This window comes from Oreochromis aureus, linkage group 7, assembly GCF_013358895.1.
Source record: "Oreochromis aureus strain Israel breed Guangdong linkage group 7, ZZ_aureus, whole genome shotgun sequence".
In the NCBI taxonomy this organism is placed as follows: domain Eukaryota; kingdom Metazoa; phylum Chordata; class Actinopteri; order Cichliformes; family Cichlidae; genus Oreochromis; species Oreochromis aureus.
In genome coordinates this window covers 61,771,707-61,798,734 of record NC_052948.1, presented here as the reverse complement: position 1 = coordinate 61,798,734, position 27,028 = coordinate 61,771,707, and the positions used below count along the sequence as shown (strand labels likewise).

Here is a 27,028-nt window from a genome sequence, read left to right as displayed (position 1 = left end):
AATACAGCTCACAGGCACAAAATCAGAGCAACACATTCAGTTAGATTATTTTGTTTTGGTGGTATGACTGGTAAAATTACATGACAACGTGATAAATACTAGGTAAGAAAAGGAGCTGAGCTGGGGGAGATTTGATATATGGCACATGGGAATGAACTCAGGATATTCAACAGGCTGCTCAGGAAGCAGCTGCAGTATTTTTCATTAATCCATCCATTTGTCATCGCTAACAAACTGCAGCTCGTACAGGTGTAAAGACCTGTGGACCGTACCTCAGGAAGTGGTTCCAGTGACACTTTTGTGGAGTCCGTATGCCTAAAGGAAAAAAAATGAAACCCCAGTCTTGGACAGTACACACCATCACTAAACATGGCAGAATACTTTCAGTTTGATGTGTGTGTTTGTGCTTTTCAGCCATTTATGAATTGGTGTTCTTTAATAATTTTTTCCCCGTGTTGTTGCCAAATGTATAGTTGTACCCTCTCAACATGAGGCACATTTGAAGTTGTGGTCAAAATGAAGAATATCCACTCATGAATGTTATGGTAACTTTAGCTTTTAATGAATTCCTTGAATTGTTCTTTTTCCAGGGTGGAATGATTATACAGCATAAATTTCTTAATGGCTTAAAGAAAAACAAGAACTGGGTGCACAAGTTTGAATTTACTATGGATTTTCTCTAAATCACACAGACTATTGACTTGTGTCTAGTGTCATGAGGCAGGATGTGAACTCAAAAACCCCAGCTTTGTTGCTGGATGCAAAACAATACAAAACTAAACTGGAAAAACCTAAGAATCTAAATCCATGAGGAAACACAGGGAGAGACGCAGCCATGAGGGAGAATGTGACACAGTGTTCCTCCGTGAGGACACAGGGGAGAACAGCTGAGAAGAATAACCATAACGAGACAGGGGAAGACGAGATGGGCTTGGGGAAACAGATAAACATGATGGAATAAAACACAAGGAGGGAAAACAAGGCACAAGAACTCACACAACTATATAAACACATAAACACAGACGTACAGAGGGGGACACAGAGAGCAAAGACACGAGAGGAGCCTAAATGTACAAAGGTTAACATAGAATAAACTCAGGATTACCACTAAGAATAATAAACCATAACACAAAAGGTCATAAAAGATCATAAAAATAGAAGAAACAAAAAATGCTGGTCAAAAGGACCCAGAACCATCACAATTAGTAAGGTAAAGTAATCCAGATGGCAGCTTGTTCCAGGTGTAAATGTACTCTTGATAGACTTTCGCTCCCACTTCTTGGCTCACTATATGAACATCTTCAATCTGGTTTCCATTCTTTCCATAGTACACACACACACACACACACACACATATATATATATATATATATATATATATATATATATATATTTCCCCGCTCGCCCCTGTGGGCGGTTAATCCTTCAAGCTCGGGTCCTCTACCAGAGGCCTGGGAGCTTGAGGGTCCTGCGCAGTATCTTAGCTATTCCTAGGACTGTGCTCTTCTGGACAGAGATCTCCGATGTTGTTTGTGGGGAATAGAAATATTTTATTGCTATTATTTGCTGATATTTTATAATCATCATTACCATTTCATGTGATGTTGCATTCAGATGCATTCAGATGTTCAAATATATTGGTATTATATTAGTCTTTATTACAGGTCCAAAGAAGAACCATTTTAAATGGTTCTGTTGAATCTATAATTTAAATGTTATTAATGCTTTTATGATCTCTGTGTAGAGGGCAGAGACAGGAAAAAACTCTCTGTGCTAAAATGAGACAGGAAACGAAACGCGTCTGCAGAGCATGTTTTGCAGAAGTGAAACCGAAAGCAGAGCGAGTGCAAGCCAAAGAGCCAAAGAGTTAGTATGCATTTATCTTTGATTTAAGCTTTTAGTAGAGGCTTTTGATCAAAACATTAATTCAGTAGAGTACACATATATAGTCTTGGTTCGGACATACACGTAACCACACGCACACTTAGTTAGAGGAATCACTGATAGGGAAAGTTCAAGTTGCTTAAGTTAAGGTCAACTAAGGTTCAGAAAAGCAGATGCAGTACAGACAGACAAATAGTGAGAGGTCATGACACGTACGCAGTACACAACATGCACGCGCCCTTGCACGTGTACGCACTCACACACACACCATAACAGACCTATTTTGGTAGGGCAGAAATGCAGAAGTGTGCCGAAGTACTTAGAGGAAGTGCACCCGACGAGCGACAGCGAAGGCGGGCTAACAGGAAGCATCAGCCGTCGACACGAAGATGATGTTCTATGTTAAAAGTCATTGTGGTTTTGGTGTGACGTAAATCTGCCTAGTAACAGAAAAGGGGCTGTACAATTCTTAACCCCATAAAACAGTTGTCTGAATATGAGAAAGACAGTTCAACACTGATTGGGTTGTTGAACTCACACATGTGTTCATTAAAATGCCGTCTAAATTGCACACGCCTGGATCTGTGGTTTTATGGATTCTTCTCTCAACATTGAACCCTAACATTTGGGGGCTCGTTCCGGTGAGAGAGAGGAATGTTGGGGTTTTGGTGAGATCCGGGGTCCGTGGTAATTGGACGGGCAGACGGTAATCAGTGGTGAAAGTGAGTAGGCATTCCCCGGGGCATTAAAGGTAAGACACTGCCTGTTGAAATATATTTCCAAAAGGTGTCACATTGGGCATGTCAAATTAAAAGTCTACTCACTGAAAATTACTGGTGAATGTCTGTTTTTAATTTTGGTGAAGTTTTCATGAAGTTTACCGGTTGAAGTAATGATAATGAAATGGAAGTTTATAAGTGACAGTACTGAGTAATGAGAATAAAGGAATGAAAAGAGAATTAAAGCAGTTGGACTGCGAAGTGAACTTTAGAAGGATAGGGAATTTGGTCATTTTGTGGGTTTCAAGTCCCATTGGTTATGCAACCCTTAAGAACTTTCTCGGAGGTGACGCCCCTGCTGGATAGAGAAATCTATCCTTCACCTAGCGATGACTAGGATAGTTTCGGGCAACATTCGAGGAGGACTCGGAATCTCCAAAACTGTTGAGGGTTGTCCTTAATCTTAATCCTGTTTTGGGTGTAGATTGTTGTTTCAAATTATTCTAAAATTACTTGAGGACGAGGAGTCTGGGACCCTTAAGAAGCGCATTTTCTCCTTGGTAACGCTTGCGCTAAGACAGGACGCTGATCTTAGACCTACCGGACAGTAGGGATAGTACCGTCGACAGCGGGGGAGAGGTTGGGAAACTCCGAAATTGCTAGGGGTTCAAGTCCCCTATTTGCGCTTTTTTGGCTACGATAAATTTGGTTAGGGCATTAGCAATCGGGCCACCGTCAGGGACGGAATACTGGCTAAAATTGGTCGCAAAAAAGTCAGGGACTTTTATCGGTCGGACCGTTATGGATAAATTTGTCGAAATTTATAGGATTTAAAAGGCCTAAAAAAAAAAAAAATCTGTGCAGTTGTAATTAAAGACGTCTGTAATATAAAATATGAGATCTATGAGTAGGATCAGTCTCTGTGTCAGTAATGCACAGCCGGATGTGCACGGATGGTTTGTGTAAATGCAAATGAGCAGCAGTGACGCGCAGAGAGGGTGGTTTCAGTTTTCGAGAGGACTGAGAGCTTTTTGCTAAATGCCTGTATATAAGAGCTTATTATGAGAGTGTAAATACAGTGTGAATATATTAGTGTGGATGTATAGTAAATGACTGAATTTTGATAGATGTACATTTCGTGAGCCATAAATGTTGGTGTGTTTTATTTTCAGTTATGTGTGTGTGGGGAGAAGCTGCGAGGATGATGAGAGGTTTCAGTTTTCTTTTTCTTTTTCTTTTGACTTGCTCTTTCTGATCATGGAAGGCATGTCCAAAATACTCGTATGAAAGCGTATTTTGTGTGATTTTAACCGTGTGAATGCTGTCAGTATTTGATTTGAGTGACGCTGCATGATTTGTCTGAGTGAGTGGAAAATGGAAGTTTGAGAGAGAGAAGGCAGTGTGTGTGAGACGAGTCATGGCGTCTGAAAGAGGTTAGAATATTTAAAAGTGTGTGTGAGAGGAAGGTGTGTGTGACTGATGATGTCAGGGGAGCACCCAGAGAAATAGACAGAGTTAAATTCTAAGAAGATGAAGCGGATGCATGTTTTAAGAAAAAGTAATAAAGTAATAAAATTATATTAATTACAGGTTTTAGAAAAGAGACAGACTGAGAGAAATAAATACAGGAACTAACAATTACATTAATGAATTGAAAATGCACGTACACAAACTGTTACATGTGAAATTATTGTTGGAAAGTTTAATAAAGAAAGCAGTTTACACTCCTTTAATTTCCAGAACCAGTGTGTCCCCTAGATCTGATAACACCCTTGCCCAGTTGGCTCCTGTAGTAGGCGGGCATGGAAGGCTGGACAGCCCATGACGGGTAAGATCCCACCTCGAAACCCTGGGACAACCTAAGGCAAGGCGCAGTCACGATTGCTCGAACCTAAGTCCCGGAGTGACCTTGGAGTCACTGGAGGAGACGGGATTTAACAGGTAAGGCCACTGGGCACAGGCGGAGGGGAAATGTCATTAACAAGGATCAGTGATGAGCCAAAGAGAGAAAACACACCCTGTCAAAAGGAGTTTGAAACACTGGAAAAGAAACATTTACAAGATCACAAAGATCATAAAGAAACATTTATAAAAATCACACATACAAACAGAAAATGCACTAACCTTACACAGACAAGCTCATGAAGATTAATGAACAGATAATGATTTAAAACCTGGCTAAGAACACAAACATATGTAATTAAATCAGCCTGCTAATTTCATGGGGGTTAAAATGGTGTGAATGTTGAAGAAAATACACTTAAAACACACTTGGATAAAATAGAGTTGTGGTGGAATAACTCAAATGAAGCTGTATGACAAGGGAGTGAGTTATGGAAAAAAACAAAACAAAAGAGGAGTGACTCAGGAGTGCTCTTGCACTGATTGATCAAAGTAAGTGATTAGTATAGAAAGAAAATGAAAATCATTCAATAATGTGATAAAGTTTAAACATGTATTTCTTTTGCCAAGTTAAATTGTTGAGATATGGCTGAGTATGGAAAAAGTTTGAGAGCTCGTGTGAATGTGGACAGAGGAGGTTGCTGTGTGTGTGTGATTGAGGCCTTAAAGGAGGGGTAGATTGTTCAGAGGTGCAAATTTGATTAGGAGGTTTATAAATTAGTGTTGACACATTGTTGTAAGGTGTTAGGCTGAATCTGAGTATGGTAATGTGCTTAACCGGGTTATTGTGGTGTACTGAAACGGTGTAGCTTTTGGCGAGGTTTTCGTGTGTTTGAATGGGTGAAATTTAAGATTGTTTTAGATTTTTGAGGCTGTTGTTTTTATTTCAAGAGAGGGAGTGATAAACATGGACATGTCTAAAAGGGCCCATAGTTTTTATAACAGTGCACTTAGAGAAACCTGTCAGGTGATTTTGTTTTGTACTTTGATGAGCTAATAATCAGCTCTCTTTTTTCATTTTGTTCTAAGCAGGCCTGGAAGAGAGTGAACGGACGGCGCTGACAAAATTACCAAGTACGAAAATCAGGTGGGCATTACGGAATTATAATTGATTACAATCAGAGACTGATTGGCGGCGAGTCTCTGTCTAAAAATGGATTGTATCGATTCAATCCAGTCAAAAGTATAGAGAACTATTTTCCTAAACAGGAAAACGAAATAAAACGAATGATTGAGCTCATTTTGCTGATGTGGAGCATCTGATGACGTCTTGCGGAGGGCTGCAGATCAGCAAAAAATATCATGTGTGAATGCATGGGAGTGAATGTGAGTGGTTGGACCAAGGGGGGAAATAAATAAAAGGTTGACAAACAGGAGAAGTGGAAGACTTAAATCTGGGGATGCTGATTTTGGGATATTGATGTGTGCTTTGAGAAAATTATTTACTGGGGTTGGATTATGTTATTACATTATAGAATGCTAAATGCTAAGAGGGAAACATTGATGTAACTCAAGTTGCCTTTAACTGAGGTAACACATGATTAATAACTGTTCTGTGTGAGTTTATTTTGTGTCATGACACAGACTGGATCATAAAGGGAGAGTATGAAATGTAAAGTACAGGTTTTGTTTTCAGGAAATTCCAAGGATCCAGACCTTGCATGGAGCAACGAGTGAAGGAGATTTGACATGATGATTAAATTGATTTTGTTCCTTAAACACAGGTTTTCAGGGCTGGAGCAAAACACCGGAGAGGAGAATTGCTGAGCGGTTCTGGGAAATGAAATGACTAACCTTTTTTCCTTTTAATTCGTTAAGCTTGGGTGGAGCATGTTGAGTTTTTTGCCACATGAGATGTGTCAAAAAAGAGAGGGATTTAAGATTTAATTTGTTTAATGTGAAAGGGGTTTTACTAGGATTTTATAATGATTGGGGTTGTTTGATAATCTAGATATAGTAAAACTGAGGACTTGTTAAAAGAAAGGAGTAAAATGAACTGAATTCTGTTTAGAAGATAAATTGCTGGGGTTAATAAGAAGTTGTACATCAAACTTAGGGGGGAAATTGTGGGAATAAAGGATATGCTTTGGGGAAGATAGTGACGATTTTATGAGTAGAAAATGTGGGATTTCTTTTTGATTTTTAGGATAAGTTGTAACAGTGACATAATGCTAGAATGTTGTTATAAGGTAGGCTTTAGGGTAGAGGAGAGCTTTTTATGAGGATGTTAAAAGTCTCGCTGACTCAAATGAATAATATTGGAGATTATATATGTAGAAATGATTTTTTCATACACATTGCATTTTGGTGCCTTTAACGGAGTTGTGGCTCAGAGAGTCGTCTCTTGAGGGTCATAAACTTTTGGTTAACGTTATGATTAGCCAATCTACTGTGAGAATGACCTGAGTTTTGAAGGATTGCACACGCTTACAGACATACAGAGTTCATTAAGACACATGACAGTATTGATTCCAGGCAAAAGGCCTGAAATCCATTTAGCATTTAACTGAATAGGAGTTTCGTTTGTAACTAAATTGGGTGACATGTAAAATATGGAGATAACACATGCAGTTCTAAATTAGTCCTCTTATATAAATAGCAGTTACAGAAATACAGAAAACAGAAGCAAAGGGAGAAAGCTCATATATTTTGGTTAAGTCCGATAAAGTTTAAGTTAGAGGGAGGCATTACATTAAAAGCAGCAAAATGAAATAAAATGATAGATTCAAACAGGTTATCACCCAGAAAATGGGAGTTCAAAATACAGTTAGAGTTCAGCTTTTAGCTATGATGAAGTTTATCTAGGAGCAATTAACTAGGTGCTTACACTTAGTGATTAAAGTGGTCGTTTTTTCTTTGATCCTTTTAGTAGAATAAGCCCTTATAATGATTTTATGATGATTTTGCTTGTGAGAGGTGACTTAGATGAGAGGTAGGCCCTTGCAGCAGTGACAGTTTGTGCACAGGATGTTGATGATCAGATAAGGAGCAGAGAGGAAGCACATGCAGAGACATGCTTCCTTTGATCCTCTTAAAGACAACGCTTTCAGAGGTTCACAAATGCTGAGTAATGTTGAATGAGATATGAAAATAAATGTCGAAAAACCAGATACGTAATTAGGTTCATGTTTTGAGTAACATTAGGTTTGAATAAAGAAGACAATTGAGGGACATAAGGCAGGGAAGCCGTACTAGGGAGGAAGTGTTCTGTTTCCTTTGCAGGTGGCCAGATTTCCACTAGAGTGGGACCCAGAAGAGGAGCAGAGACCACTTAAGCATGAAGTGTTCTCAAGTGGGAGCGGGCATTTTATAACTAAGACCACCTAGATGACATGAGGTTGTCTGATTTGTTAAGTCACAGGATGCCAAGAGAGGGTCAGAGCTAAGAACAGTGATCCTAAATGTCCATGACGTCAGGGGTGGACAGGGAAGCAGTTGAATGGGCCAAGGAGTGACCCAACATAAATGTATTGCGACCTCTGGTGGTCCAGAGGTCGAGAGTGGGAGTGTGGGGAATAGAAATATTTTATTGCTATTATTTGCTGATATTTTATAATCATCATTACCATTTCATGTGATGTTGCATTCAGATGCATTCAGATGTTCAAATATATTGGTATTATATTAGTCTTTATTACAGGTCCAAAGAAGAACCATTTTAAATGGTTCTGTTGAATCTATAATTTAAATGTTATTAATGCTTTTATGATCTCTGTGTAGAGGGCAGAGACAGGAAAAAACTCTCTGTGCTAAAATGAGACAGGAAACGAAACGCGTCTGCAGAGCATGTTTTGCAGAAGTGAAACCGAAAGCAGAGCGAGTGCAAGCCAAAGAGCCAAAGAGTTAGTATGCATTTATCTTTGATTTAAGCTTTTAGTAGAGGCTTTTGATCAAAACATTAATTCAGTAGAGTACACATATATAGTCTTGGTTCGGACATACACGTAACCACACGCACACTTAGTTAGAGGAATCACTGATAGGGGAAAGTTCAAGTTGCTTAAGTTAAGGTCAACTAAGGTTCAGAAAAGCAGATGCAGTACAGACAGACAAATAGTGAGAGGTCATGACACGTACGCAGTACACAACATGCACGCGCCCTTGCACGTGTACGCACTCACACACACACCATAACAGACCTATTTTGGTAGGGCAGAAATGCAGAAGTGTGCCGAAGTACTTAGAGGAAGTGCACCCGACGAGCGACAGCGAAGGCGGGCTAACAGGAAGCATCAGCCGTCGACACGAAGATGATGTTCTATGTTAAAAGTCATTGTGGTTTTGGTGTGACGTAAATCTGCCTAGTAACAGAAAAGGGGGCTGTACAATTCTTAACCCCATAAAACAGTTGTCTGAATATGAGAAAGACAGTTCAACACTGATTGGGTTGTTGAACTCACACATGTGTTCATTAAAATGCCGTCTAAATTGCACACGCCTGGATCTGTGGTTTTTATGGATTCTTCTCTCAACATTGAACCCTAACATGTTCCCGGGAGCCACTCGCCTAGCTTGGGAGTCACCGCACCTAGTGCTTCGATTACCACTGGGACCACCGTCACCTTCACCCTCCACATCCTCTCGAGCTCTTCTCTGAGCCCTTGGTATTTCTCCAGCTTCTCGTATTCCTTCTTCCTGATATTGCTGTCATTCGGAACCGCTACATCGATCACTACGGCCCTCTTCTTCTGTTTGTCTACCACCACTATGTCCGGTTGGTTAGCCACCAACATTTTGTCCGTCTGTATCTGGAAGTCCCACAGGATCTTAGCTCGGTCATTCTCCATCACCCTTGGGGGCGTCTCCCATTTTGACCTCGGGACTTCCAGGTTATACTCGGCACAGATGTTCCTGTACACTATGCCGGCCACTTGGTTATGGCGTTCCATGTATGCCCTGCCTGCTAGCATCTTGCACCCTGCTGTTATGTGCTGGATTGTCTCTGGGGCATCTTTACACAGCCTGCACCTGGGGTCTTGCCTGGTGTGATAGACCCCAGCCTCTATGGATCTTGTGCTCAGAGCTTGTTCCTGTGCTGCCATGATTAGTGCCTCCGTGCTGTCTTTCACTCCAGCTTTGTCCAGCCACTGGTAGGATTTGTGGGTATCAGCCACCTCCTCTATCTGCCGGTGGTACATACCGTGCAGGGGCCTGTCCTTCCATGATGGTTCCTTGCCTTCTTCCTCTTTCTTGGGTTTCTGCTGCCTGAGGTATTCACTGAGCACGCTGTCAGTTGGGGCCATCTTCGTGATGTATTCGTGGATGTTTCTTGTCTCATCCTGGACTGTGGTGCTGACACTCACCAGTCCCCGCCCCTTCCTTCCGCCGCTTAGCGTACAGCCTCAGGGTGCTGGACTTGGGGTGAAACCCTCCATGCATGGTAAGGAGCTTTCTTGTCTTTATGTTAGTGGCTTCTATCTCCTCCTTTGGCCAGCCTATTACCCCAGCAGGGTTACCTGATCACGGGCAGGGTGTAGGTGTTGATGGCCCGGATCTTGTTCTTACCGTTCAGCTGACTCCTCAGGACTTGCTTGAACCTCTGCAGGTACTTGGTGGTTGCAGCTTTCCTAGCGGCCTCTTCATGGTTCCCATTCGCCTGCGGGATCCCCAGGTACTTGTAACTGTCCTCTATGTCTGCAATGTTGCCTTCTGGTAGTTCAATCCCCTCAGTTCTGACTACCTTCCCTCTCTTTGTTACCATCCGACTACACTTCTCCAGTCCGAACGACATTCCGATGTCATTGCTGTATTTCCTGGTAGTGTGGATCAGTGAATCGATGTCTCGTTCACTCTTGGCATACAGCTTGATGTCATCCATGTACGGGAGGTGGCTGGCAACTGTTCCATTCCGTAGTCGGCATCCGTAGCCAGTCTTGTTAATGATCGCACTGAGGGGGTTAAGGCCTATGCAGAACAGCAGTGGGGACAGGGCATCTCCTTGGTAGATCCCGCACTTGATGGTGACTTGTGCTATGGGCTTGGAGTTGGCCTCTAGTGTTGTACACCACATACCCATTGAGTTCCCGATGAAGGCTCTCAGGGTCCCGTTGATCTTGTACAATTCTAGGCATTCCAGGATCCAGGTGTGGGGCATTGAGTCATAGGCCTTCTTGTAATCAATCCAGGCAGTGCACAGGTTGGTCAGTCTGGCCTTGCAGTCTCGGCTGACTGCTTGGTCTGCCAGTACCTGGTGTTTTGCGCCTCTGGTATTCTTGCCCATACCTTTCTGTGCCCTGCTCATGTATTGACCCATGTGCCTGTTCATCTTAGCCGCTATGATGCCTGACAGGAGCTTCCACGTGGTGCTGAGGCAGGTTATTGGTCGGTAGTTGGAGGGGACCGGTCCCTTCTGGGGGTCCTTGAGGATTAGGACCGTCCGGCCTTTGGTTAGCCATTCTGGGTGTCTCTCGTCAACTATAGCAGCTGGTTCATTTGTGCTGCCAAGCGCTCATGGAGTGCAGTCAGCTTCTTCAGCCAGTAGGCGTGAACCATATCAGGGCCTGGTGCTGTCCAACTCTTCATACTGGAGACCCTTTCTTGGATATCTGCCACTGTGATGATTACTGGACCCTGTTCAGGGAGGTCGCTGTGGTCTGCCCTCAGATCCACTAGCCACTGAGCATTGCTGTTATGGGTTGCGTCCTTCTCCCATATGCTTTTCCAGTATTGTTCTGTCTCCAGCCTTGGTGGTGCTGTTCTCATATTGTTCCCTTGCCACTGAGAGTACACCTTGGCTGGTTCCGTGGAGAACAGCTGGTTTATTCTCCTGCCTTCTATCTCTCTGGTGTACCTCTTCAAGCGGCTGGCCAAGGCTGTGAGTCGTTGCTTGGCAGTTTCCAAGGCCTCAGATATGGACAGCTTCCTGTACTTCTTAGGCACCTTCTTCATTGTGCCTTTCTGCAACTCCGATAGTTGGCTGACCTCCCTCCATGCTACCTTGATTTTAGCCTCTAGCCTCCTTCTCCAAGGAGGGTACTGCCCCTTGTGGCTGTTCAACTTCATTCCTCATTTACCCCCACCAGTACCACCGTAGTTGTCAGTGCTCTCGTCACATCTTAATTACTGTATTTCTCTTCTGTACATTCTGTCTAATAAATATTTCTATAAATTTTAGCTGGTTCAGATTTCAGCTGACAACATTATATCCAGAACCAGAACATATAACACCTGTTCTAAAGTGGCTCCATTGGGTTCCAGTTCACCTAAGCATTAACTTCAAGATCCTCCTTCTCATTTTGAAACCTCATCATAACCTTGATTCTCCACACTTGTCTGTTCTCCTTGAAACATGCTCGCCCTCTCTGACACTTCTGTCCTCTTCAGCTTCTCTTTTCTTTATTGCAGCTGCTCACACGACTACTGCGTCAGAGCTTTTAGTCCATCTTTTGACCTCTCTCTCTCTCTTTTTTTTTAGCAAAATTGGTAGAATTTATTTAAACTGTTTGGCACAAACCAGGCTTTATAAGCAACGTCCACTAACTTTTAATATTGTTGAGGTCGGGGCTTTAGGAAGGCCATTTTATACCTTTTATTTTAAAGGTATAAACGATGGGCTTCACACAGCTGAGATATTCAAATCACAGTGGTAAGGTCAATCTACAAACAGCGAGTTCTTTGTATTCATACATTGTTTTGGTTAATCAAGATAATCAGCTGAGTGATAAAACTTTCTGCCCTTCACTGTTTCTGTGTGTTAAAAAAAGTATATTATCTTATCAGGTTGCCTTGTTTAATTAAAAATGGAACTACATAAACATACTAAGATGGAACAGGAAGCAAGTGAAAAAGACAGAGAAAAGCAGAAAATCAAAGAAAAGCACAAAAGGCACAAAACAAATAACGTATACATATAACTACAAAAGAGACGGTTTTACAAAGTACCACAACCTTGCTGGGTGCTTGTTACAGTAGGTGGTTCTCCCTCAAGTTTAAAAAATAAAAAACATGGGCCAGGTGTTTCATATTTCATTTATGTTCTATGCCATGGGCATTCAAAGCCATTTCCTGCATCTGTGGCTGACTACAGAGCGCTTGGCTCCGTCTCTTTTGTAAACTATAAAACTTCACAACAGTTACTAGAAGCAGTTGATGCCTGTAATGACCCCATACTGCACAGAAACACTTTGGCATACGTATCTTTAGAGGCCAGATTGCAGCATAACAGGCAGATGAGTCACAATAATTAAAACAGCAGCTCACTTCTCTCAGAGGTCACTCTGTCTGTTGGCAGCAGACGCTGTTTGGGCTTCTGTGACGTTCGTGTACAGAAAAAATGCTTTTTAGACTGGCTCAATAGGACCGGACAACTGGGACAGGCATGCCAGTGGATTAGCTTTGGGACTGTCTCATGCTGAGTTTTAATTTCCTGTCTGTGTTTGAACAGTTGTGCTTCCTAACTGTATGTCTTAAAGAGCATTTTAAAGGCAGTTTAAAGGCACTGGGGAGGTGGGTGAAACAAAGATTTTGGTGTTTCCTTTCATATATTTGGCAAGAGAAGAAAAAGCTAATTTAACAGACCCGGTACAAACAATCTGTAACAAACTGACAGCCACGCCCACCACAGCTCTGTGAAGCTGTGATGCACTTCAGTGCTAATATCAGCTTTCATGTTTTCGGCATGTGTTAAATGATGATGAAGGCACTAGATAAGCAGTTTTTTGATTAGAAATGTCATAATTTATATTGTTTCAGTTTAAAGGAATCCATCCAACAGTTGGGGAGAAATTCAAAACCACAAGCCAAACCTCATCAAAGCAATAAAGGAAAATTTAAATCAAATGAGGACTGACTGCATGGGAAAAATTGTGTCCCTGTTTTGTTGGTCTTACTAGTATTAAGGTAACTAATAGCAGATCAAGGTACTAGCTTAAGGTCACCAAAACCATGTAAATGACTCTTCTGGAGAGCTTGCATAGAACAATTTGAATGAAAACCTCCCCAAAACACATATTTTATAAACCTAATGGTGTGAGTGAAAGAACAAATTAAGTCATGAGGATTAATTGATTAGTAACATTAATTATCGACACCCAATCCTGACCCAGTTGACATTGTCAGATATTGTCAAATTAGATAATTCTCTGTGGGTCCTATATAATATATATTGAGGCTTCACAGGGAACATGCTGTTTATCCAGTTTCTTGGCTTCCAGGTTCCAGCTACTGATGTCCGACTATGTCCATGTAGAAGTATAGTTTAGTTATAACTATAGTTGTAACTAACACTTTTCATTATTGCTGGAAATTCCACTGTTGTGCACCAACCTCATTGTCAGGTTGAGATCACAAAGACTTGATGTTTGTGTATGTGTTGATTATAGACAATTAGTTTTCCCAGTGGACTCACTGATGCAGCTTATATTCTTTTGCTTCCTATAAGAGGGGAAAACCAGCTATGCAAGCACCTTCTATAAAAGATCCTCCAAAAGTGCCACCAGGTGCATTTTTGCTCATCTGTTTTTTTTCTTTTTCAGCACATTTTGAATAGATGAAAAATTAAAACTGGAATCCTAAAGATATAAATGTGGGCAATAAACCACAGGCAGAGTCATTAAACATGATATGTATGCTGTTACTTTCAAACAAAGATGAATGTAAGGGTCAGAGGAAATGATTAATTCCAGCTCTACAGTGTGGGAACAGTCCCCTAATACATGAAAGCATCAACCTGTATTGCTCTATTATTATGAGATTATTAAAGTCAGTATAAAAAAAATTCAAATACACCGATGTTACTATTTTATTGCTAGCATACTGTTACCAACCTACTGGTTTACAAACTGGTTTTGCTTTGGCACGTTTGTTGGCACATTTCTACCCCCAGTTTCTGGCCCTTATTCCCCAGTTACATACATTTCAGTGTAACATTACTCAGATATTGTTGATACAAGATATAACTTGGCCATTACTTGGATATTACTTTGGTTATTTAGAGGTTATAGCGTGCTGTTTCCATATTATTACATTCTTGTTTTCATATTATTACCTCAGTATTACAGCATTATTACCAAGCTGGAATAGACACTTACACCGATGAGCTCTTTGAAAAGTTATTCCTCCATCCTCACTGTTTATGTGCTTCTAAATAAGAGTTTGTAAACTAATGCATCTATTTTCTATTTGATTAAGATGCAAAACCTCTTAATAAAATGGAAAATAGAGTTAAATTGAAAAATCTAAAGTTAAAAGAACAGCAATTAACATCCCCCCCCAAAAAAACACTAAAGCACTCAATTAATTAGCCATATGAACATAAAATTTGTGAATATTGTGACCTCTTCTAAAAATGTGTTATTCATATTATGCTTTTAATGACTCTTTTAATGTCATTTTGCTTTTCTTCTTCTTCATACTTTAATGAAGCCCCTATAAATAACAAAAATTGTCACCAGCTGTTTATCTTCATGATTCTGAAAGTGTAACATAGTAGTGAACACAAACATAAAATAAAGATAAAAAAAAAAAATGCTGCACAGACCACAGACCAACTGAACAGATCTTTGGTGCTCTCTCCACACAGTTTTAACCCAGCTTTTGTCAGTTTTTGACACCTCTGTATCTTTGGAGAAAGGAGCCACCCCCACCCCCTGAAAATGTATCGCACAATACAAAAAATCCCAGATGTAAACAAAAAGAGTACAAATAAAAACTCGTATATGCAAATTTCTATTTAATTTCCTTTAAAAAAAAATTGATAGAGGGCACACACTAAAAAAAAATTGAATTTACAACAGTTACAATCACACTTAGACTGAACATGTCTCAGTAAATTGGAGTGTTATATATTCGGTGGTGCGTTAATGATCTTTAAATTGATGTTATGCAACTGTCACATTTAATCCATGGGACTGACTCTGACTGCAAAGCCGGCTGCAGTTCGACGTGCGGTTAAAACAACCTTTGAAAGAAACTCTGAGTTTCTCGGCGTAAACGAAACAATTTTCAGGTTGCAATCTAAAAGCTTCTGACACGTGTCAACAGATATAAAGTAACTCCACATGACACAAATGTGTCAGAAAAAGCTGCTGCTGGCTGTCACAGGGTTGATGAAGAAATCTCATCTGTTCTTTAGATTTCCTTTTTCCTCCTGAGGAAAGTTGTCACATAGCGGTGCTCAACTTTTCTTTTTACTGAAAAAAAAACCTTGAATGTTTAATCGGTGCACTCGGCTGGCATCTCAGTGCAGAGGAATTTGGAGTAAACTGATGGGGTCTCAGTTTTTTTGCTCTAGGATGTTTTTGCTGGATACATGACTGTTGATGGACACATTGGGAGATTGCAGAGATTGAGCCTGTGGCGGTCTAGTTAGAGAACAGTGAAGGTCTCCAGCCTCGCTGTAGGGTGCTGACTGGTGTTGTGGTTGCTAGAGTCCTAATGAGATTAGCCTTTTGGCTTATATCACAACCTCGTTAGGCAGCATTCAGTGAGTGAGTACAAATTATGTAAATATATATAGAAAAATTGCTAAGGTATTCCAATACTTATCGCCATTCTCCATTACATCACTGACTAAAATGTTTCTTTGTTCTTCAGCAGTAAGTAACACTGCAAATACACTTATTTGTCAGCTGCTGATAAGCTATGGTTTCTATAATAAACAATTTCTTAATGTGAATACTTCAAGTGCTGCACTGAAAATAGCACTGTTCTCGTCTCAGACCTGGTGACTGGGGGGGAAAAAGGACAGTTACTGGTTAATAAGCCTACATTAGTGTATTTATACACCACAAGTGACAACCTCCAAAGCTGAAAGATGAAACCAGAGCGGAAATCCTCAAAAACTTGTGAACCACAATGAAATCATGTTCACGGCTGGTACAAAACTGGCCTATATGAAGAGTTTCTCCCTTAATAACAACTTTATGCTGGGTGATTTTTTTTAGTGGTTTACTCAAAAACAATGATGTCATGTGAACTGGGTACTGGGTACACCTGTCGTCTATAACCCAAAGTGTTTTCACTGTACAGCTGGTGCCAGAAAAACAACCAAAGAAATTATAATTACTAAAGACTTGTGTTAATAAAGGAACAAAGTTTGTGCTTAAAGTACATTTAAAACTTAAAGTCATCTGATGATAATCGTGATTACTGCCACAGAGTCTAATGTCTAAACACATTTGCAGAAACATCAACTATCTAATAACAAAATATGTCCCACTACCCACAATCAAAGCGATCTGTAATACAGTCTAAAGTCAGATAAAGTGATCACATAACAAACTGTTCTGCATTTTGTTATTACTGTGAACTCTGTATGAGAGGGCAGACCGAATATTAATACAGTAATTACTCCCATTTACAAAACCTTCTTTATACTGTCCTGCCAAATAGATATCTTTTGAAAAACAGGCCTGAGTTGCCCACCAGCACTCCACACCCTCACCCTCACCCCCCTCCTCGCTCCCTCCTCCTCCTCAAATATGACTCATCTGTGTGAAATCTTAATTCGTCCTCAGGTGGCACTAAAACGAATGAAGGTAACTTGGTGGGGGTAATTTGTTGAAGTGTATTGTTGATGAATTGTGCAATGTATCAAATACTGCAGAAAGGCTGTATTTACCTTACAACTTTGCTCAATAATAACCACTTATATGATGCTGAATTGTTCCATCTCTTGTGGCATCTCTGATTTGTGATTCTGGGCTATTAAAATAAAACTGAGCTGACTTTTGTGGCAAATAAAATCATTGCAATTAAAACGCCTCAGCTTATTAGTGGCATTGCTGTAAATGCTCTCTACTGCAACAAAAACAGAAAAGTGGCTTCTATCTGAGGTCTGAAAGAAAGGAGAATCTCATCACAAGCATGATATGGATGCCAAATCTGCCAAATGCTCTAAATTTGCATGTGATGACGTAAATTGGACTCACATATGTTTTTAAAAGCTCTATCTGAATCACATTTAGTGCTTTATAGAATGACACAGCATAGCTTTACATAATGACGGTCTGAGTCATGCATCCCTTTAAACTGAATACATTAAATTTAGATTGGACTCAGAGGGATTCTTAAATGCTGCTCAATCAAGATGAGTTACATAGCAGAGAGTGCGTTGGCGAGCTCGCCATTGGTTTGGACCTGCTGTGTAACAGGTCAGCTCAGGGTTTGCTACATAGGTTATACTGTCTGTGATACTAAGAAGATTCTCATCCTGCCCTGACAGATCAGATGATCCTCATCCTTTAGTTGCTTCCTATTTTATTTTCTAACCAGTTATTTACAATCCAACAATGACGACCACAGTCCTACAGCCTAGCAACAACAAACATTTGATGAAAGCGCTCTGACAGCGAGGTTTTGGGAGCTGCCTGTAGACACAGATGCTTGTGATTACATCATAAATGTCAATTGTTTCAACTAAAATGTGATATGTATTTTCTGTTGTTATCTAATATTTTCTATTGAGAATGATATCATGTTAAACAGCCACACGGTTTTGGTAGCAAGTAATAATATATGTGTACATGGAGTATGATTACAGGCAGTGTTTAATGTTACGTTTTTGGTACTGTCATTATGTGTCTCATTATGTCTTTCAACAAACTGATGCATTCTCATAAATACTAAAAATTAACAAATATAATAAATGCATAATTGTATTAATTAAAAACTACACAGGATAAGGCTGGTTTGTTGAATACAGTGGTCGAATACAGTCTTATGTATGTGGCCAGACACCGGCCACAAACGCAGAACACTGAAGCCGGAGGAGAAGAGAACTCGTAGGCATGTTTGTGCCGTGGAGACATATTTTATTTCGTCTCTGCACCTTCAGATTCAAGTTATGCAGGACCATACCCATATTTTATCATCTGACATAAAACGTCAGCAAAAAGGTGAAAACGCGAGGAAAGAGACGCCGACACCAGCACCTGAATACCTGAATACCACGTGATCCTCTTCCTCCCACCTCATCTTCTGAACTGAAGTCAGGGCTTTATCACAAACATTATTTATTAATTATTCCTGACACTGTCACAATTACTTATTGTCAGCAAATTAGACATACAACTGTCCCGACTTTGAACAGCTGCACGAGGTAAATGTGATGTATTTGATCTCTCTTGACCAAAACATGTTTGTCCTACAGCGGCCACCGTAGCTACGATTATGTGCTTGAATGTGGAGGTAAGATAACAGGATTCACTTGACTGCGATCTGTAATGCACTGACATCTAGCGGTGAGATTTTACGCACTGTAACTTTAACAGATTACTACTGATAAACTATGTGTTACATTACAGCTTTACCTTATGAGAAGAGTAACTTACTCTACCTTTAAGTGAAATGATTTAGTCATACCAAGTTGATATTTGCAGCCTTTCCTTTATCACGTAAACAGCAGCAGGCATGTTAATTCTCCCACAGAGGGACATCTTCTGCCAAACTAAAAGTTTAGCCATTGCTGGAATGCTGGCATCATTCTCCTCCTCAGTTTTCTTCAAGTGTTGTGGGCGCTGTGATCCTCGTGCAGGTGCTTCTTCATAATCTCATTAGGGCTCTTAATGCACACGACAGACGTACGAGCACTGTGCCTTAAATCTACTTTCTTGCTAATGGCCAACAGATGGTGTCTGGGTGTAAAGGGAAATTCCTCGTTGGCTCTTACCTGCTCCGTGACCCTGCGTTTGCCATCTTATTGAATGAAACGTACTTTAGATTTAGCCTATTACGGTCGGGTACCTCAGGCTACGCTTGGATTCCAAAACACAGAGATGACAATGCCAAAAACATGGAACCAAAAGGAACAGCGAATGGTTTCTAAAAGTAAAGAAACAGAAAAAATGAAGCTGGAAACTAATGCTTAATGTTACTAGTTTTAACAAAAAGTAATTAGAGAGCTATGATGAGTTTCTTTTCAATGCCTCATCACTCACACTGGTGTTTGCTTCATCTGTGATTGTCTCTAATGGTTAGGCACATCAATTTCTGGTAACATCACAAATGTGAGTCGTGATTCAGATGTCAGGAAACAGGTCGGAGCTACCCAAATCTTCGAATGTTTAAACAATATCAGGCTCTGTTTATTCTTGGGCCGGCAGCGATGTAAGGTGCCCAAAAAAGGGGATTATGTGACCGTCCCATATGCTCTCCAATCCTGTAAACAACACACTCCCAACTCTGGAACACGGGGTTAGAGATGGAAGGTGGACAAGTTTAAATTGCAGGCCTAAACACAATCTTTTCTTATAAACAAGCCTTACTGTATTCATAGCAAAGCTGAAGTCAGTACTCTACCAGAGACACATGGATGATGCAGCTATCAGTGCCCCTATCACTTCATGCCCCAGTTGCCCAAACATGGTAAGCTCCTTTGACGCTTGCTTTACCCAGACAAAATAGCTCTTCTGTTTGCCTGTGGGCTGTTGGGTTGAGTGTGTGTGCGTTTGTGTGTGTCTGTGGGCGTGAAGACGTCTGAGAGCCGTGTCAGAATTGGACATTCAGAAAAGGATATGTTCTTCCAGATTTGGATGAATGTATTTTTGTTGCCTGGTTTCAAAATCCCGAGTAAATTCAAAGCTTGCCAGCTCTGGGCTGCAGAACGGCACCGGTGCGGAGCCTGGCTGGTTTTATAGGTACAATTTACACATGCGTCACATGTAGGCAAAGAAAAACTAAACAATGACACATTTACAGACTCTTAGTTCTCTCGAGAACCACTAATCGAAAAAACACGAGTAAATTAAATCATTTATCACAGAACATTAAAGGCAGGAAACAGATCGTGTTGAGTAAAGATATGTACGGCTTTATCTTTATGAGGCTTAGATTTACAATCAGAATAATGTTTGGCACTTATTTAAACTTAATGTCAATGAATGTCATTCAAACACGCTTATGTGTTGTTACATGCCCCTCCCCCTGCACACAGACACAGTAGCGCAGGCACTGTAGTCATCCATATGACCTCTGACTCTGCAGTGCACCTACTCATGTGTCCTGCAACACACCTGGAGAGTCTGAAGCAGATCAGATGACTGGTTGTTGAAACTGGTGAGGAAAAAGAGAGATTTCTGGATTTTTCGTATGACGAACAAGACGGACGTTCCCACGCCTTCCTTTTAACCAGACTCACTTTGTTATATTTTTACCAGCGTCTTTCTCATCCTTCACTTCTCTCCTCGCTTCTCGGTGCTGTGATTGTCAGCGTGCTGCATCATTGGTGAAGCCACGTGCTCTGTGTTTATCATCAGGAGGGGGAGGGAGATAGAGGGAGGGAGGGTGAGAGAGCTCTTTCTCTCTCATTTCTAGTGCGACCACAGGAAGACACACACACACACACATTCACGCACAAACACTCTGAGACGTACACTCAGCCAGTCTGTAGCAGCCTGAGGGACGGACACAGAAAACACAGCGACACCAGACTTTGCGGCCACAGAAGCTCTGAACAACACTACAGGTACCGTAAAGCTTTGTCTGCCTGGATTGTAATATTTATTCAACAGTTTCTACCCGAGTGGCAAACAGTCATTTGCAGGTGAACTCTTTGAGAAGCTTCGTGTTTTGACTCTACCCTCAGATTTGAGCTCAGATGCAGTGAGGCTGCTTTGTGTTTGAGGACTAGAGGAGGAGGATGTTAAAATGAGGACGGGAATTTTGGCACGGTGTATGTGAATGCTGCTGCTGAAGCTTTGTGCTTTATACTTTTTCTCTCTCTCTCTCACACACACACACACAGACACACACACATACACACCCCTGTTGCCAGCCTCTGCATTGGCGAGAACAGGATGTCAAGAGGTTGAATTTATTGACCCCACAGGAACCAAAGTGCGACATTTAGAAAACCAGACGGGATTATTATTATGTATTAAACCCAAAGCCTTTGCATTTATATTGTATTTTCCTGTGTTTACAGTGGGATTATAAAGTTGTAGTTTAAAAAAAAAAGTCTTGATGCTTTTAATGATCATCTGATTCTGATGTGTCTGACTTTGGCAACGGCAGGGGAGGGAGCGATGCGTGCTAAAGAAAACAATGCTGGATTTGAAGGAGACTGAGTCAGCTGGATGATGAATCGACAGTAGGTGGAAGTCATAAAAGTTGATTGAATCTGGTGCAGGCTTGTGTTAGTGGTGCCCTGAAAGTGCCTGCATTTGGCTCAGTGGTCTTGGCAGGACCTGACAGATTAGAACCATAAGGCATCGGGGCATCGTGGTCAAAATAAAGAGGCTGGGTGATCGCATTTAAAAACTAAAGAACCATATAAGACAACATTAACGTATATGCAGATTTGATCAGGACAGTGAGGTTTGTTGCGTCACACCAGCAGCAGAATGAACAGATGAACAGATTAAAGTGCATTTTTCATATCCTTAAAAAAGCAACAGTGTTGATGTCCCATTTTTATTTGGACCTCTTACATAATTTCTCTGTAGGATCAGCAACTGCTCTCCACTTATCATTTTCTTGCAATGCATCTTTTGCTATGTTCAGATTTCAAGCTACTATGAAACTTATTGACTCGTATTTTTCCTGCTGTTTCTTGAGAACATGAAACAGCCGCTGAAGCCGAGCTGGTCTCCCCTTCGGGAGCGGGTCTGTTTCTCAGCTCGCAGTTTATAAATAGATTTACAAAGAGCAATACGCTCCTGCTCTTGTTCATCACGAGCTACACAGCAATGCTAGCTCACACCAGTTAGTCCATATTTGGCCAGAGGGGTTTTTTGGGGATATAGATTAATTATATTATTCCAGAATTTTCTACAAGTATGAACAACATGAGTTAAAATCTTGCTGAATTTCCAATGGAAGAGATGCAGTTTTGAGTTTTTCTTTTAAATCATGTCACCTACTGCTACTATACCCCGATTAACAGCTCATAATTTTTCGTAATTTTACTGCTCCCTACATCCAACTCACTGTGTATTGCACTACAACTCAAAGTAAAAAGGTTACTATCCCTATAAGCACAATAAGGGTTACTATGTGTCCAAAATGGCAATAAGATACGAGCGATCCTGCTTCCATGTTTCACCTGCTGGTTCTAGCCACAGGTTCCAGCTCTTTACATCTTGTTGACTTCACGAAAATCAAAGGTATTGGGGAAATTTCACAGCCAGATGAAAAATTTAAGACAACCTCTCAGATAAACAAAGCATATGAAGTAGTAGGAAAGTCCCAGTACCAAGCCATAAGTCAGAGGAGCTTTAAAAGCTAGCAAGAAGCCACTGCTTAGGAAGCTATCTGCATATATCTGCATCTGCATATCAAACATACAACTGCACATGCATAAGGCGCAGATATAATTCATTAAGGACTTAACACTGACCAGACCATCCAGGGTTAGACTTAGTGTTGTTGATGTTGTTATTTAATTACATGCTAAATGGAAAAATGCTTTATAAACTAGAAGATGATAGATTTTAAAGTCACATAACAAATGGACATTGCAGTCACATGAATCTTTTAACCTTTTCTATTTGTTCACCTTGAACTGAAGATCAAGGTAGGAGGTGAAGTTTTCTAACAATCCTATGAAGACCCTAAATAGGAAAAGATCTCACGTAGAATTTTCAAATTTATGTCAAACGTGCATCTACTGGGAGGCTGAGGGATAGCACTGGTGACATTTTTGCTATTGTCAGCATAAACTTCAAGGGTTTTCACACCTTAAAGACCTTTTAGCCACAAGTTGATCTTCATAAAGCACCGACTAGTTCAAATCACAATACTTTGGTCACAAGTAAATTGCTTGAAACAAAGCAAAGAGAAAAGTTTGACTTTTGGATGGGGATTACTTTATTACTTTGAATTAATAGATAACAGATAGAGTGCTGAAGTCAGAGGCTACATGTTGTGAGATTTGACAGTGTGGTTACGTGGTGATCTCTTCTCTAAAATACAAGACAAACGCATGAAATCACATACTGTTGAAATTATGCTTCTAGAACGTTTAACTATTTAGTAAGGAAGGCTAAATGGCTAATTCCCCAATTTTAACCTCTGAGCAGAACTTAAACTGACTGTGAGGTGCGTAGCAGTCACATCAGCTCTCAATATACCACTCGACTACACACTTTTATTCTGTTAAGACATTTCCTTAGACAAAACAGTAAGATTAACCTAAAATTCAGATGGGGGTAACAAAACTGTCCCTTAGAAGAGATGTCGGGTATGTGAGGCTTTCATTGCTCGCTTTCTGGTTCCTTCTGTTTGGAAACAACTCTTCTTGCTCTTTGGGTTCTTTGCACCGCTCCACAGGCCACCGCTCCCCCCATCTCCCTCCCCCCAGTGGCATTTTCAATAGCTAGACAATGAGGCTGGCACTGAGAGCGAGCCACTGCAAAAGCAACACTGTTATTACCGTGTTTTGCATGCTGATACATTTCCCCTTTGCTAGACATTTGTGTTGGATCTTTGCTCTAACCCGGTAGCATCCTTGTGTCTCCTGGAAACTATATTTATGTAAATGACAAAGAGTTGTTGCATGTCTTTCTGGCCACTATTAGAGGCCAATAAAAGTCAGTTGATGTAGTATTAGAAACCCCATGGCTTCTTTATTGATTTGAAAATCTTACTAATTAAGTATCACTCACCTAATAACAGAAAAGTCCTTTTCCATAATTTAACCTTCTCATTTTTCCCCCCAATTTTTTTTAATGAGCATTTTCTTATTGACCTCTGTCGCCTGTCTTATTATTCTTTCTGTCTGTTATCTGTAGCTTTGCTGCATGACCTCTCATCTTATAACCTGTGAATTTTATTATTGCCTTTGCACCTGCAATGCACCAACGCTAGTACAGTAGTTCTTGTCTCTTGTATTTTTATACCTGCTGCTAGATGGGGCCTGGATTGTTTTGGAACTTCCCTCCCAAGGCTGGCTGCACGGTTCCACAAAGCCTCCTGCAGACCATGTACGTAGGATCGTAAAGCCACTGTACCTACCTACCTACATAACCTACCATACTGTACCACACAGGTCTCTCCTTTATCCAACCCGAGTGGATATATCTATGGCATTTTCTGTCCATTCGCCCCATTCTGTCAATCAGTCAGACCAGTGTTTCAAGCATTCATTCTGCAGCAGCCAGCAAATGCCCATAAATCCAATCAAAAACCATAATTCTGTTGTTAAACAAACATGCATTTGACAGGAGCAGTCCATCTGCCTTTCGATATATATATATCTATTTATAAAAAAGAAAAGAAAAAAACACACAGCAGATACTGGAACAGATACTGGGAATTAGGCCGGGAATAACGCCAGACTCTTGAATTGAAAATTCTCTCTACAACCATTGGCAGAAACCTCATCCAGGTGACACACTGTGTGTTATGAGTCTTTTCCAGCGTGTGCAGTTTGCTCATCCTTCAGACTCTTCGTCGCTTCAACGTGCATATTTTTAAATGCATCACTCTATTTAATTCTGACTGTACAGAAAACACCTGAAGAGTTTAAATTCAACCTGTACATTAAAAGCTGGGCTTTTGCTAAGCTCGTGCTTACAGGATGCTAATACTACTGTTTTAAATGACAGTGAATGATTTCATATATACCATTATTTGTTATCTTACCACTGAATTCCCATACAGTTTACATCCCAGTTCTTGTATGTAGGCTTGATATTTGGATTACATCTTAAATTATAAATAAAGAATCATAAATCAGTACAGAGATATACGCAGGAATGCCCTGATAGTTATGAACTTCTAGTTAAAGGATGATGTTGTTTAAGGATTGTAGTTTAACAGATTAGCAACTTTTAGAAAACTTGGGTTGTACGTCACACTATTAACATTTATTTATTTTGATGCTTGATGAGGAATCTTCGCTCTAAATAAATACAGAATCCCAAAAATGTGATGAAAACAAATAAACAAACAAATAAAATGCTGGATTTCACCTTTCATAACATCAGCTGAAACTTAACTTGTGACAGCTGATGCTAGCCTGGTCATTTTTGTCTTGATTTTGGGCCTAACTGATTCAGTTTAATGTGTTTAAATACTCAGTTTTGTTGGTTCACACAACAATCCTTTTCACATTCATATTTCTGTAAAGTTTCAGTTCCATGTTGGAGTCTATGAGGCCTGACTGGAGATGAATCTTTCTCCAAACTGCTAATGTTACTAAAGCATATCAGCATGCCTCGTCATCACACACATTGTTTTGTTTTTTCCCCTCGGTGTGTGTGTTACGTATTGCTGTCACCCATTAATTTTGAAATGCCAGCCTTGGTGCTGACTATCCTGTGTGACTGACTCATTGTGGATGGAACTGCATGTTCCACACATCTCTGCATGCATATTAATGCCTCTTTGTTGCAGAGCTTCACCGTGTGCTTAAAATATAGTTTGCAAACAAAACCGAGTATGCTTCTAAGGAATATCCCTTTAATGTCAAATGATTCAAAGCTGTATCACCTCACGGTAACTGCAGTATTAGTTGAGTATTCTGTCTTGTGAACAACTGAAAACTATTTATTGAGAATATATTACAAGGAGAAGCTTCATACAGTGAAAGTAAGTACATCTAGAAACCTGTGGACTTGAATGAAGTACACTTGTAGGAACAATAATAGCACTTTTTCAACATCGCAATCAGAATAAAATCAGTAAATGTTATCATTTATCTTTTTTTTTAAATCTATTTCACTGATATTTTTTATTCAAGAGCTACAATCATTAAGTTAGCTAATGTATGTCATCGGACTATAGTTCCCATTAATAGATTTTATTAGCTCAAAAATACATACGGATGAACACTGGTGGACTAAAAATGAATGGAAAAACAGCAGATGTATAGAATGAGTTTTCAGCAGAGATTACATCTTTCAAGCCCTGAAAATCTGCATCTCCTGTACTTAAGATGTTATGAGGGCTCAAGCATGTTGGTAAAGTATCTAATTTCCCATCCATATATACTTCTGGAAAATATTGAAAAAAAATTTACAGAATGGTACAATTTTCAGTTGAATTCATTAAATATGCCAGAAGTATTATACAAAAAAAATCAGCTGATTCCGAGAAGTGCAGGAGAAGGCACTGACTAGTGTTTTTCATGGAGTGACAGAGTAATAATATGAGGCTGCATTGCTGGAAATGGTGCTAACCATTTATAGACGGTATCAAAAGTGCCTGTGGCTATATTGAAAAACTGGCTGAGAAGATGAATCCCAGTCTCCAGAAGCTTGGCAGCAGAGGAATATTCCAGCATGAGAGCAAACCCAAGAAAAAAACCAGCATGGCTGAGCATGTTTTATTTACTGAAGAAAGGAAATATGCACACAGATTTTTATTGTTTTGAATTCCTACTGTGTGACCTTTAATATCACATAAGAACAAATACCTGAGACATTAAATTAGACAGACATGCCTCTCAAAGCTCCATGAATTAAAATCTATGGCAGAGCTCTGTAAGGCAAATATGTTGTTAGAAAAATAAGTTCCAAAGGAAAAATGTGTGGCAAAGTCAGCAAACAGATTTGTCTGGTGATTCTATGCATGTAGTCTTTATGTTCCTTTGAAATGAATTAAAATAATTGTCATTTATTTTATTTGTAATCACTGCCCAAATA

The 27,028-nt window shown here is 40.2% G+C and overlaps 1 protein-coding gene across 5 annotated transcripts in view; it reads left to right on the top strand.

Annotated features, from left to right (window-relative positions):
* The first annotated feature begins 20,772 nt into the window (after positions 1–20,772).
* The window catches only part of ndrg4 (NDRG family member 4), a 65,892-nt gene continuing 59,636 nt past the window's right edge, over positions 20,773–27,028 (top strand). For 3 of the 5 annotated variants that reach the window (XM_031742555.2, XM_031742553.2, XM_031742551.2), the window contains exons 1-2: positions 20,773–20,907; positions 24,291–24,364. In XM_031742555.2, coding sequence (XP_031598415.1) covers positions 24,291–24,364 — 74 coding nt within the window. In that variant the 5' untranslated portion in view covers positions 20,773–20,907. The remainder of the gene's footprint in view (positions 20,908–24,290; positions 24,365–27,028) is intronic. The other 2 variants (XM_039615587.1, XM_031742554.2) reach the window with 1 other exon arrangement.